Genomic DNA, 14038 nt, shown 5'->3' with positions numbered 1-14038 from the left:
AACCAGTTGCCGGGTTCCACCTCAGAAGCGGCTGCATTTTAGTACTAGTGGAAGGGATCTTACTGAAGCTCTCCAGCTCTTTAATGCACCCACCCATCCATGGTCTTTAAATATCAGTCTTTGGAGTGCTTTGGGAGCCTTTGCGCTTTGCAAATATAATTATAATTGTTATGGCATTTGCAGGGCGGGAAATCACTCCTACACATATTCCCCAGCCAGCAAGGGGATGTGTCTGTGGAAGCCAGTCCCTGAGATGAGCTCTTCCCTGGAATGTGAAAGCACACAGTGTAGCAGCTGGGAGGAACAGGTTTGGCAAGAGGTGTAGGGTGTTCACTGCAGGAAGCTCATTCGGCGCCACGTCTCTGCCTTCACCAACACACCTGGATGCCCCTCAGTGCTGCGCTGGCCAGCCTGCCAGGCCCGAGAGGATGGAGACCCTGCGAAGGAGCCTTTCCCGCTGGAAGAGGTACCACATCAAGGTGCACCTGGCCGATGAGGACCTGCTGATGCCCCTCACTGTCAAGCCCACAGACAAGGTGATGGACCTGCGGGCTCACCTGGTGCGAGAGGGCATCACATCCTGGAAGAAGACTTTTTACTACAACGCCAGGCAGCTTGGGGAGGAGGAGACTGTCAAGGAGGCCAAAATCCAGAATGGCTCCGTCCTGCTTCTCGTCAGCCACAAGAGGTATGGGGGGAGATCATCACTGTTCCAGGGAGATGAACTCGGGGATGGGGGAGAAAGGGGATGCTCAACTGATTCTTGGTTGGAACTCTGGGATTTGCAAAGGGCCTAGGTACTCAGCTTCCACTGACTTTCAGTGGGCATATCGGTGCCTAATTCCCTTAGTCTTCTTTGAAAATCTCATGCTCTATGCTTAAAGCAGGGGATGGGGGGAGGGTAGGAAGGAAAAAAATTCTTCTTGATCTAACCAATCCCTGTCCCCAGCTGGTTCTGCCATTCCTGACCACTCAGTCAACTTCTAAATAGAGGAGAGCAAAGACAGACCTTCTTGAATCCTATTAAAATGTGCTGGGCTAAGGGAGTTTTGCAGAGCAAGGAAATGCTGCATCTCCTTCCAGCTTCAGTGGAAAACATCCACTCAATGGGCAGCGACCATCACAAAAGTGAACAGAATGCTGGGACTCATTAAGAAAGGGATAGATAATAAGACAGAAAATATCATGTTGCCTCTATATAAATCCATGGTGCACCCACATCTTGAATACTGCGCCCTATCTCAAAACAGATATATTGGAATTGGAAAAGGTTCAGAAAAGAGCAACAAAAATGATTAGGGGTCTAGAACGGCTTCCGTTTGAGGCGAGATTAATAAGACTGGGACTTTTCAGCTTGGAAAAGAGACGGCTCAGGGGAGATATGATTGAGGTCTATAAAATCATGACTGGTGTGGAGAAAGTAGATAAGGAAGTGTTGTTTACTACTTCTCATAACACAAGAACCAAATGAAATTAACAGGCAGCAAGTTTAAAACAAACAAAAGGAAGTATTTCTTCACACAACGCACAGTCAACCTGTGGAACTCCTTGCCAGAGGATGTTGTGAAGGCCAAGACCATAACAGGGTTCAAAAAAGGACTAGATAAATTAATGGAGGATAGGTCCATCAATGGCTATTAGCCAGGATGGACAGGAATGGGGTCCCTAGTCCCGGGTGGGCAAACTACGGCCTGAGGGCTGGATCTGGCCTGTGGGATTGCCACCCCCATGGCGCTGCGGGCCCCGTGCCGCTCCCGGAAGCAGCCAGCACCACGTCCCTGTGGCCCCTGGGGAGGTGCGGAGCAGAGGGCTCTGCGCTGCCCTCGCCTGCAGGCACGGCCCCCTGTAGCTCCCATTGGCTGGGAACGGGGAACCGCGGCCAATGGGAGCTTCAGGGGAGGTACCCGCAGGCGAGCGCAGCACGCAGAGCCCCCAGGGACATGGTGCTGGCTGCTTCCAGGAATGGCATGGCACAGCACGTGGCCAGGGCAGGCAGGGAGCCTGCCTGAGCCCACCGCATGCTGCTGGACCGGGTTGGAGCCTGCACCCAGAACCCCTCCTGCACCCCACATCCCAACCCCCTGCCCTGAGCCCCCTCCTGCACACTGTGCCCTCTCCCACACCCCAACTCACTGCCTTGAGCCCCCGCCGCATCCCTCCCGCGCTCCAAGCCCCTGCCCTGAGCCCCCTCATACACCCCGCACCCCTCCTGCACCCCAACCCCTTGTCCTGAGCCCCTTCCTGCACACTGCCCCTGACCTCCCGTACTCCCTCCCGCACACCAACCCCCTGCCCCAGCCCTACATTCATGGCCCTGCATGCAATTTCCCCACCCAGATGTGGCCCTCGGGCCAAAAAGTTTGCCCACCCCTGCCCTAGCCTCTGTTTGCCAGAAGCTGGGAATAAGCGACAGGGGATGGATCACTTGATGATTCCTTGTTCTGTTCATTCCCTCTGGGGCACCTGGCACTGACCACTGTAGGCAGACAGGACACTGGGCTAGATGGACCCTTGGTCTGACCCAGTAGCACTGTTCTTATGTTCTTTGATTCTACCTTGTAGTAACTTGCTCCTTCCTTCCCTATTTACTAGCTATCTCTGTGGGCCAGGTTTGGGCTGCCACCATCTGTCTGAGGTGCTCAGCAGTGGGAAGTCAGCAGGGTGCCAAGCCTGCAATGATGCATGGTTGATGCAGCCCCACACACCTTCCAGTGTGTTATGGGGCTGGACATAGACCATGAAGGGCCAGCACTGAGATGTGAGCGGGACCGGCCAGGAAGCACAATGAGATTAGACACAACCATGCTGGGTGCTTTAGATTCAGTGCTCTCACTAGGGCAGCTCTTATGTTCTAGTAGGAGTTAAAGCAGAGAACCACAGTGGAAAAGAGACCTTTCCTCCACCAGGATCACTCAGGGTGTCCAGTGAACACACAGAGGTGTAATTTACACCACCCCACTACACCATCTTTTTGGAATCTGGCCCATCACCATCAGCTCTGCTAAATTCTGTAAAGCATTTTGGCACACAATAGAGAAGGTGCTGTACAAAATGGAGCTGAATCACATTGTCTCCAGCTCAGATCCTTGAATCCAAACCCCACTGAATTGTGTGTGAGTAGGTGAGATTCAAATTCACAGAGCCACACCTGCCCTTAAAGTTTTGGTACCTGGTTGGAGATCAATCCGGAATGGGCCTGTTTGCTCCTTCAGAGGCCCCTGAAATCTCATGAGAACACTGATCTCACAAGATTTTAGCCATTTCCTACCCGAGCCAAGGCAAACTCATGAGATTTCAGCATTGTCCAACCTGCCCCCAAGCGCTGATTCAGCTTCACACCCAGACCACTCAGGTTAATCTGGATCAGTATCTTTATTCCTCTGCCTTACCTCTTCTCTAGTGGTGGGAACTTTTTGATTTCTGATCTTTATTTTTTCTTGGAATTTTAAGCCTAAACTTTCAAAAACGTCCAGTGATTTTGCATAACTCAGTGACTGGAGTGCCCAGCCTGAGACATCTTTAAAAAGGCCTGATTTTCAGAAAGGGCTGACCATCTACCTTCTGAAAATCAGGGGTGAAATCCTGGCACCAGAGACGTCAATGGACGTTTTGCCATTCAGTGCTTCAATGGAGCCAGGATCTCACCCTTTAAGGTGGTGTCTCTAACTGGGCATCCAAAACCACTGGCCACTTCTGAAAATGTAGGACTTAGTGCTTATTTTAGGTACATTATGGCTCAAATTTGTAGAAGTTTTTTTAAAAAGGGGGATTTATAATATTATTTCCCTTGAATTTTATCAAAATTTGCCAGCTCCTGGAGATCAGCTTCAAAGCAAGCACCGTGCGGGGGTCATCAGTGTCTATTTACCCCACCTGCTACAAACCCACATTCCTGGGGGCATCAGGAATTGGTAGTCCTCTAGTTCTGCTCTGTAGCCCCTGGTGCCTAAGCATGAGCTCGTAGCAATCATGAAGGATCACTGGGTTCTGCCAATGCCCTCCACAAATAAGATTCAACCTGGCACAAATGGTAAATGGCCAGGTATTTGGGGTGTATGTTTCAGAAGGGGTGCATGGGTCACTCTGAGAAGCTGGATATGAGTCAGCAGTGTGCCCCTGTTGCCAAGAAGGCCAACAGCATATTGGGCTGTATTAGTAGGAGCGTTGCCAGCAGATCGAGGGAAGCGATTATTCCCCTCTATTTGGCACTGGTGAGGCCACACCTGGAGTATTGCATCCAGTTTTGGTCCCTCCCCACTACAAAAGGGATGTGGACAAATTGGAGAGAGTCCAGTGGGGGGCAACAAAAATGATCAGGGGAATGGGGCAGATGACTTACGAGGAGAGGCTGAGGGAACTGGGGTTATTTAGTCTGCAGAAGAGAAGAGTGAGGGGGGATTTGATAGCAGCCTTCAACTACCTGACGGGTGGTTCCAAAGAGGATGGAGCTCGGCTGTTCTCCGTGGTTGCAAATGACAGAACAAGGAGCAATGGTCTCAAGTTGCAGTTGGGGAGGTCTAAGTTGGATATTAGGAAACACTATTTCACTAGGAGGGTGGTGAAGCACTGGAATGGGTTCCCTAGGGAGGTGGTTGAATCTCCATCCTTAGAGGTTTTTAAGGCCCGGCTTGACAAAGCCCTGGCTGGGATGATTTAGTTGGGGATTGGTCTTGCTTTGAGCAGGGGGTTGGAGTAGATGACCTCTTGAGGTCTCCTCCAACCCTAATAGTCTATGATTCTATGTATTTGTGGGATACTCCCCACTGGGATATTTGTGGGTGATGTTCACACATGTGGATAAACAGTAATTATTGTCCTGGGTGTGGGGCTTGGCTCTTATTCAGTATCCGTCAGGTTGTGGCCTTCATGACTCAGTGCTTGGCCAAGTTTTGTGTACAATCAGGGACTGGTTTTACTGGGGTGCTTGTTTGCAAACCATTCTTGAGAGAGCCCTGTATTACTCAAACCAACCAGCCGAGAATACAAGCATAGCGCTAGGCAGCTGGACCGGGGAACTTCCCTGTGATGCAGGCTGCAGCGCTGGTTTTGGCTTGGGTCCCTGGGAGCATCAGGTAGTAGAGAACATGCTCCTGGGTCTGCCTAGGAACATTGGGTAGGAGGAAATGCAGTGCTGGGGTCTGGCTAGTGTTTCTGGGTGTGCCAGGGTAATAGAGAAAGCAATTCTAGTCAGCAGGCCCAAGGATTTGAGAAGCTGGTTGGCGTGATTCCTGCCCTCCAAAGGTCAGTCCCTAATTTGTTAAGATCTCCCTGCACATCCCAGCATCCCCTGCCTGCTCCTCTGTACCAAGACCCCAGCCAAGCAGAGCTATATTAATTCCCAAAGTGGAGCTGCTCTGATTGCCAAGGTTTGTGGGTCAGTGTCATGCCCATAAATATTAATAGTGACACTGCGTGCAGCGTGTCCTTCACCAGGGGCTCGTGGGACATGAAAATGTGAAAATGACTCTATTTTTCATCCTCCCCCCTTTTAATGCTTTTGTAGATCATTGGCATTTAGCGAAGGCCGAGTCAGCACTTCCACTGCCTGCCTCTGTTTTCTGGGGTTTATAACGTAGCCATAAACATTCACTTAAGGCTGCAGCTTGGCAGAAAAGGGCTCAGCCCAGCCGCTAATACTGAGCATTTATTTGGACCATAGTGTTCAAAAGTTTGAACAAGCCATTCTGGAGTTCAATCAACATGACCTCTCTCCCCTGCAAAACATACAGAAGGGTCAGAGCTGGGCAAATAAAATTCATCTTCCTGAATGGAGGGCCAGCATGCTCACTAATTGGATTATAGTAGCACCAACTGAGATCAGGGCTTCCTTGTGCTAGGAGGGGTAGAAAAATGGCAAGAGACAGTCCTTGTCCCTAAAGAGCTACACAGACAAGGGTGGGAGTGGGAGGAGAAAGGGGAAACAAGCCCAGCGAAGGGAAATGATTTCCCCGAAGTCTCACAGTAGCTCAGTGGCAGAACCAAGAAGAGAATCCAAGTTTCTGGACTCCCAGGTCAGTGTCCCTACTACTGGACAGCATTGCATCTCTGTTCACAGAATAGGAGTTTAGTGAGGTTCAAGTGGGGGCATAGTTCTTGTGGTGTCTCTCTGTAAAGGGAGGAATTTCCTCTCAAACCACTTAGTCCTGGAATCTCGTGGAATCTGGTAAAATAAAGTATCTAGATGATCAAGCTTTTCATCATTCTCCTCCCTCTCTTTTCCACCTCCTGGCTCTGCAACAGGCCACATTCTCTTTTCAGTTACACCCTCCTGACTTCCGTGAGGCTGCACTGGGATAGCTGGGCAGATATGAAGGCTTTCACCGTACAATAAGGCAAAATCCTCTGTTCTGTGAAGTGCTCTCTGTGCACCGCAGCAGACTCTGAAGAACAGGAATGCTTTGAATTTCTATACTGCATTCCTTCTGAATCACAATAATAGTTAATATCTGAACCAAACTACAGATCTGCCTTTAGAGTTCTTTGTTCTATCTAATCTATCTATCTATCTCCATCCACCCCGTCTATCTATATAATCTCATCTAATCTATCTATCTATCTATCCCCATATACCCCTTCTATCTATCTGTCACACCATTTCCAAAAAGCCACCAGATGGCAACAGCTTTTGGTCCAGAACTCTGTTGGATCTTATGCACTCAATATGCCCATGCAGCTTTCCCAGCCGTGAATGGGGATTCGGCGCACTATAGCACATGCAACCAACAGAGCTGAACTCAAGGGGGTACCGACCCTGCAGTGGCCATGTGCACAGAGCGCTCAGAGAATTCATCTGGTGTTTTTTTTGCATGAATCAGCGGCAAGATTGGGCCTGTGGGGTGTGGAGGGACCTGAACATAGGAGGACTGCACAAGATTTGCTCCATGGTGCCAACTCAATAGTGCTGTATCCTCTCTGGGCCAAAGTGGAGGGCTCTCTGCATGCCAGCCTGGAGGGGGATTTGAGGGTGTAGTACACTGGCCAGGGAGGGTGGGTCCACAGTTATACAGATTCATCACCCAACCTACCCCCCCCTCCTCCACCGTTCACGCACACACGTACGCACATACCCTGCCCCCATACTCCACCACCACTACTGCCTGGAGGTTGCGGTAACAGCCGATGGGTGAAATTCCTGTGCGGAAAGCTAGCCCTAGGTCCCTGCACCACTGCAGTCCTCAACATAGGGCTGGAATATGACTTCTCTGGTGCCTAGACCTTGTGCTGCTCTCTGCCCAGGCATGGATTTCATCCTCAGATGTCACTCATCAGCCAGGCCGTGCAGGTTCTACCTCCTTCCTGACTGCCATGAACCACCCCCTTGCCCAGCAAGCCCCAGTCCCAAGCCTTCAATAGCACTCAGTGAGTCTCTCTGCTCAGACAAAGCCAAGTAGGATCTTTAGCACGTGTGCGGACCTGGAGTAGCCTTAATAATAAGCCTGGTACCATCTACTGGATAAATAACACATGCTTTAAAAATAGCCCCACAGAAATCCATTACCCAGTCAATAGCCTGGATGGGGCTTGCCTTCCCCATCCCTTTGGTTGAAGGCAGTCTTTATGTATATAGTGTACTCATGATTATCCGAATAGCCTGAGGGGGCAGGGGACCACATGGATTTTATTGAGATAATAGAGAGTTCAGATAATCAAGAGAGTAGGAACCATTCAGCAGCGGGGTGGCTGGTGAGAGTGAGGTGCAATGGGCGTCTTGCTAAGAAGGATTCATGCTGCCTATCCCTGCCCAATCCCTGGCATAGGCAAGCTGCTTTCCTCCTCTCAGGTGCGGGAGGTGGGTTGTCCAGGTGCACATACTGGAAGGGAAGGGGAGGAGTGGGAGGGAGGTGGGTTATGGCGGCTTCCAGAGGGAAATCTGCAGGATGGCTGAAAAGCTGGAGGGCGGGGAGGAGGTTTCAAATCTCTTGTGATGAGAGAGAAGCATCCAGTGTGGGGGCATTTAGTTGCTGGGGGCGGGGTGGCAACGGGGAGCAGGTCTGAGAAGCTAGAAGTGGGGTCATGCCCCTTTGAGGTCTTGCCACGGAGGATTAGGCAGTTGACAGAAGGCTGGGTGGAGAGAGGCGTGTGTGTTGTGAGTGAGGATTACCTCTGAGTTCTCCCCACGCTAGCCGGGCTGGCTCCACCACCCCGATGTTGGTGAAAGGTGCTGTTGATTGAGCCCCGAGGGTCTGCACCATGCTGGGAACACACTGTTTCTTATTTAGATAACGCCATGCAGCGGAGCCCAGGCAACAAGAGATGAGGCAAGTAACGAAGGCGGAAGGGAAGCTGCTGGAAGAGCACTTGGCCTTGATTACTGGCTCTTGGTGAGTTCCTCGTCACGCGCAGGCTCCCCAGACAGTTCAGTAATCAGCTCAGAACGTTCCAGCAGAGTGTCCGGGAATAATTAACTCAAACTGAGCAACACATAACATTTCTTCACCAGCGCAGCCTGTGGTCTGAGCCACCAAAGGACAATAATGTGGAGACCTTCTTGACTCAGAAATAGACTTCCACTTTCAAGTTACTGTTGTTTTGAAATTTGGAATTCACATGATGAAATCCAGAAGACACATTTTTGTTTCCCCTGCCTTTTAAATCACAGTCTTTTGCTCTGTAGGAGCCAAACTGACCTGCCTTGAATTAGCTATGCATCTGCTCAGATACCTAGCGCCTATAGCTGGCAGCATTGCCAGACTCAGGGAGCCTTTTTGCAGCTCAGGGGGATATCTACAAGGAGTGAATTAACTATGGTGATGCAGGGAGCTGCCTGTATTATTGTTTTTCTCTGAGATAGGCTTTGAATGACATCTGTGATCTGCTTGACAATCTTTTATTCTAAATGCAGTTGTTGCCTTTCTTCAGAGCAGCAGGAACCAGCATGGTGCCATCCTTCAAATGATGGATCGCATTGCTTGGAGGGGTGGAAACCCACCCAGAAACACTGAAAGGTACAGTATGGAAAGGGGACAAAACCAGTCAAGTTTCTTAGAGGTACACCCCTACTTTTCTCCCCCATCCCATGGTGCAATACAAAGTAACCTGTGTTTGGAAATAGCTGGCTAAGGTACTGGATCTGCTTCTTTCTTGGATTTTTGTTGTGTTGTCATTTCTCGTTACGAGATTTTTAAAGTTCGGGGACTGAGACTACATTGCCCTCTAGTGGTTGGGTGGCTGGAAAGCTGGTAGGAGTAATACTGCCACTACTAATTCATCCCCCCTTGCATCTTCTAGCTATTATTCTTCCCCCACTGCCTTACCATTTCATTTTCAGTTGCTCTGTTGGTGATTCTTGCTAAATTTTGGGATCAAACCATTAAGCTTCTCACAGAATTGGCCAAGCCAGCTATTTATAATCTGTCTGTTTCAGGCATCAAGGGTTTATGAATGCAGGGGTAGATAATAAGATAATTCTTTGATATATAGAAGTATGTTTAGGTTCCCCCTACATACCTAGGTGGCAAGATGGGTCTCATGTATGGCATGGTATCTCTGTATCCACTATGAAATAGTCCAGGATCTTCAGACTAGCTTGTCAAGCTATTATTATATGTCTTAATATCATGAAGATGCCTATCATTCAAATGACTCCTAAATGGATCTTCCCCTTTTTCTCTGTAAATTACAGGTGTGGGCAAGGAAGCTGCAGGATGTGCACACTCCAGTCCGCGTTCCATGCCGGTATCATCACGGGGCGTAGGTGTTTGCCAGTCTGCTCTGTACACCACGGATGTTTGTGTTGGATTTGTTTGTCTCCGGGGTCCGACTGTTGCTGCAACATCTCAGATTGGATTATCAGGAACACTGCTTCTGTGTTCAACTCCCTCCAGCTCTGAACTACAGTAACCCCCAACCTAACCTCTCTATGGGAGAAAACAAGCCCAGGCAGGACAGTCCCACCTAGCTGCCTGTTCCAGAAGACGCAGTCCAGACTGAGGCATGCTGATAGGAAGCTGGAACCGTCGCTGCGTGCCTCTGCTTTACCCGAGTTAGGGAACCATTCAGGGCTTCAGCCTCCAGGGCCATCAGCTTGGCAGCTTTCCTCAGCACTAAATTTATTTTTTAAAGCTATATCAATGTTGTGCCCGAAGGGAATGGAGGAACAGATGCAGCCTGTGGAGTCTGGCTTTAATTCATCTGCTTCGTTTAATTTTCTACCCTGCCTTCTAATCAGTGACATTGCATTGATGGCCCTGGGAATACTCCAGCTTCTCGTACAGGCGCAGTTTAGTACAACACGGTGGCTGTGCCATCTTAACTGGTTCACAGGATCTCACTCAGGGAGGCTGTGCCACGTTACCTCACAGGGGCTCTCTCGCTCAGGGTGGATGTGCCATGTTACCTCACACGGCTGTGCCACGTTACCTCACAGGGGCTCTCTCAGTCAGGGTGGATGTGCCACGTTACTTCACACGGCTGTGCCACGTTACCTCACAGGGGCTCTCTCGCTCAGGGTGGATGTGCCACATTACCTCACACGGCTGTGCCACGTTACCTCACACGGCTGTGCCACGTTACCTCACAGGGGCTCTCTCAGTCAGGGTGGATGTGCCACGTTACCGCACACAGCTGTGCCACGTTACCTCACAGGGGCTCTCTCAGTCAGGGTGGATGTGCCACGTTACCGCACACGGCTGTGCCACATTACCTCACAGGGGCTGTGCCACGTTACCTCACAGGGGCTCTCTCGCTCAGGGTGGCTGTGCCACGTTACCTCACATGGCTGTGCCACGTTACCTCACAGCTGCTCTCTCGCTCAGGGTGGCTGTGCCACGTTACCGCACATGGCTGTGCCACATTACCTCACATGGCTGAGCCACGTTACCTCACACGGCTGTGCCACGTTACCTCACAGGAGCTCTCTCACTGAGGGTGGCTGTGCCATGTTACCTCACAGGGATGTGCCACATTTCCTCACAGGAGCTCTCTCGCTCAGGGTGGCTGTGCCACGTTATCTCACACGGCTGTGCCACATTACCTCACAGGAGCTCTCTCACTCAGGGTGACTGTGCCATGTTACCTCACAAGGCTGTGCCACATTTCCTCACAGGAGCTCTCTCGCTCAGGGTGACTGTGCCACGTTATCTCACACGGCTGAGCCACGTTACCTCACATGGCTGTGCCACGTTACGTCACAGGGGCTCTCTCGCTCAGGGTGGCTGTGCCACGTTACCTCACACGGCTGAGCCACGTTACCTCACAGGAGCTCTCTCACTGAGGGTGGCTGTGCCATGTTACCTCACAGGGATGTGCCACATTTCCTCACAGGAGCTCTCTCGCTCAGGGTGGCTGTGCCACATTATCTCACAGGGGCTGTGCCATGTTACCTCACACGGCCGTGCCACGTTATCTCACAGGGGCTGTGCCACGTTACCTCACACGGCTGTGCCACGTTATCTCACAGGAGCCCTCTTGCTCAGGGTGGCTGTGCCACGTTACCGCACAGGGCTGTGTTATGTTACCTCACAGGTGCTGTCTCACTCAGGGCAGCTGTGCCATGTTACCTCAGAGCGCCTGTCTCAGGAAGGCTGTGGTGCCCTTTTCTGTTGGCTGACCAAATTTCCACCTTCATCTTCATTATGTGCTGTCGATGTTCATCCTGAGCAACACTGCTTGTTCATTCAGTCACCCAAGGCCGAGACACGCCGAAACCGGGAAGGTGTCCTTCCAGGTGACAGCTCTCCTTTGTGAGGCTCACAGTATATCCTGAATAGTATAATCTGTATCAGATTGCTTTTACCTGCTAAAATGGAGAAGTAGGGCCCAGCAGGAATGCTGTTGCATGGTGGAATAAAAACAGTCAAAAAAAAGTATTTATTCCATCCTTTGCCACTGTGCTGTGGGCACCTCTCAACTGCTGCTCATTATGAAGTGTTAAACAGAACCAAACCCCATGTGTCCTTCTATTTCATAGGAATGACTTGTCTTGTTTAAGACCGCCTTTAGGCACTCATAGGCCTCAATAATGTGTATGTGCCTAAACTTAATAGACGGGCCAAGATTGCGACCTTCCTAAAAATTTGATGGTAGCTGTGGTCTTTCATGGCTCCGTCCTGTAAGTCGCAGGCCTATGCCACGGGATAATTGCCAGTATCTCCGTACAGCATCAATGCCTGAGTGATGCTCGGATAATATGATGACGGACAGATATGTTTTCAATGAATCTATCTACAGTTCTCTTGTACACAATAACCCCCCCTATCCTGATAGCCTTGAAAGTACTCTTGCAACATTGTTTCTTATTTTATTATCATATTTCCATTGCTGTGTTCCCATGTGTGGTGCTAACGTTTAAATTCAGATATTGAAATTCAGAGGAATATTTAAATAAATAAGCAAATGGATATTTAAAAAAACAACAAACCCCGCTTCGTGGGAATTAAACAAAAACCCAAATGGACGTGGAAGAAGTATTTCTTCAGCTCTTCCCCATTGCCCTGTGTCTTCCTTTACACCTGTTCAAAATCAGTGCCAAGTAGGGGTGTGATGTGATAAGGTTCTGATTTAGGAGCATTTTGCACTCACTTTGCATTGGTGTAAATGAGTGCATGAGGCGAGGCTCGTGGAGAATCAGGCAGCTTGTTTTCACAGCAAAACCCACCTTTGGGGCCTAAATTGGCCAACCTGTGTTTCTTGATGCATATGTTATGGCTGACAGCCAGAGGCAAGTGTTTTAAGGGTTAGCTGGACTTGTACAGTTCTTGTCAGCCTCAGGTAGAAAGCAATCCCAGTATGCATCCCATTGAAATGGTGGCTTGTAAAGAAGTGCAGAGAACAGGAGCAAGAGGTTGTGAAACAAGATGAATGAGATGGGTTCAATGACCTGCTAGAAGCTACACCTACGTAGCTCATACTACTGCTTGGAAAGGCTTTTGCAGCTACCATAAATGCTTCTAAATAGCCTTATTTCCCTCGCCAGCAGAGAAATAAGTAGCTTCAATGGAGAGGAGTAAATCCATTTGATTGGAAACATTGCTGGGGATAACCTAGTTATAAGTAATAACCCAATCTCTCCACCAGACAGACCCAGCCTTATCCACCAAAGAATCAGTGTATCACTCCTAACATTTCCAGTTACAACTGAACAAGGGCCAAGGAGAGGGGAAAAGGCATCAAGGGAGAATGATTTGTAAGAGGTGAAAGGGAGCATGGGTAATCTGGGTTATAAACTGTGCATGCGCCATGAGCAAAAAGTCCAGGCCCCTCTGACATTATAATGACTTTTTAAAAGAATTGAGTATAAGCAGGAAGAGCCTTGTTCTCATTTACACTCTGGCCACTTTACCCACACACCCAGTAGTGCAAAGTGGCCGCAAGACCTTTTTACACAGCCAGCGCGGTGGGAAGGGGATTAAGGCCTGTAATGTTTGGTTTCCCTGCCCTCAGCGGTGTAGTTTTCCCCCCTCTCCATATTTCAATATATAGAGATGAGAAGACAATGTGATCTAGTGGTTAGAGTCCTGTATTAGGCATCAGAAAACCTGGATTTTGTTCCTGGCTCTGTTGCTGACCTGTGGTGTGACCTTTGGAAAGTGACTTCCACTCTCTGCTTCTATTTCCTCTCTCCCCCTTTTAAGGTTGTAAGCTTTTTCCAGCCAGGGAAGGTATCTCACTCTCTGTATAGACAGCGTCCAGCACAATAGAACCTCAATCGCTGTTGGGTTCTCTAGGTGCTACTGTGACAGAATAATAATCTGTTGTCTGAAGAAAGATTTATAAACAATATTTTGCATTTCTTTAGCACTGCACCTAGCAGCGTTTTGAAGGAGCTTTTCAACTACTAATACTTCATCCCCAAAGTACCCCTGCTATTTAGCCGCAGTCTATTGATGCATGGAAACTCAGTGATCCGTTTAAGGACCAGTTTGGCAAGCTGGGTGAAATTCTGGCTCTATTGAAGTTGATGGCAAAACTCCCATTGACTTTTGTGGGGTCAGGATTTCACCCCAGGTACTTAATGTCCTCCAGAAAAAATGTTCAATTAGAGTGGATCAATTTCTGTTCTCTTTTATTCTTTGTAAATCCAGTGGAGTTAACCTAATGC

General features: G+C 49.4%; 1 protein-coding gene across 1 annotated transcript; it reads left to right on the top strand.

The window, feature by feature from the left end:
- The first annotated feature begins 428 nt into the window (after positions 1-428).
- On the top strand, positions 429-8261 carry TINCR (TINCR ubiquitin domain containing). The gene is made up of 2 exons (XM_073323996.1): positions 429-688; positions 8220-8261. Exons 1-2 carry the CDS (start codon positions 429-431, stop codon positions 8221-8223), a joined length of 264 nt encoding a protein of 87 aa, XP_073180097.1. The 3' UTR covers positions 8224-8261.
- The last annotated feature ends 5777 nt before the right edge of the window (positions 8262-14038 follow it).

This window comes from Lepidochelys kempii, chromosome 25 (genome assembly GCF_965140265.1).
Source record: "Lepidochelys kempii isolate rLepKem1 chromosome 25, rLepKem1.hap2, whole genome shotgun sequence".
Lineage (NCBI taxonomy): Eukaryota > Metazoa > Chordata > Testudines > Cheloniidae > Lepidochelys > Lepidochelys kempii.
This window is presented reverse-complemented; position numbering and strand designations above follow the sequence as displayed.

Coding starts and splice junctions, on each gene's coding strand:
- TINCR (XM_073323996.1), top strand. CDS start 429: ATGGAGACCCTGCGAAGGAGCCTTTCCCGCTGGAAGAGGTACCACATC.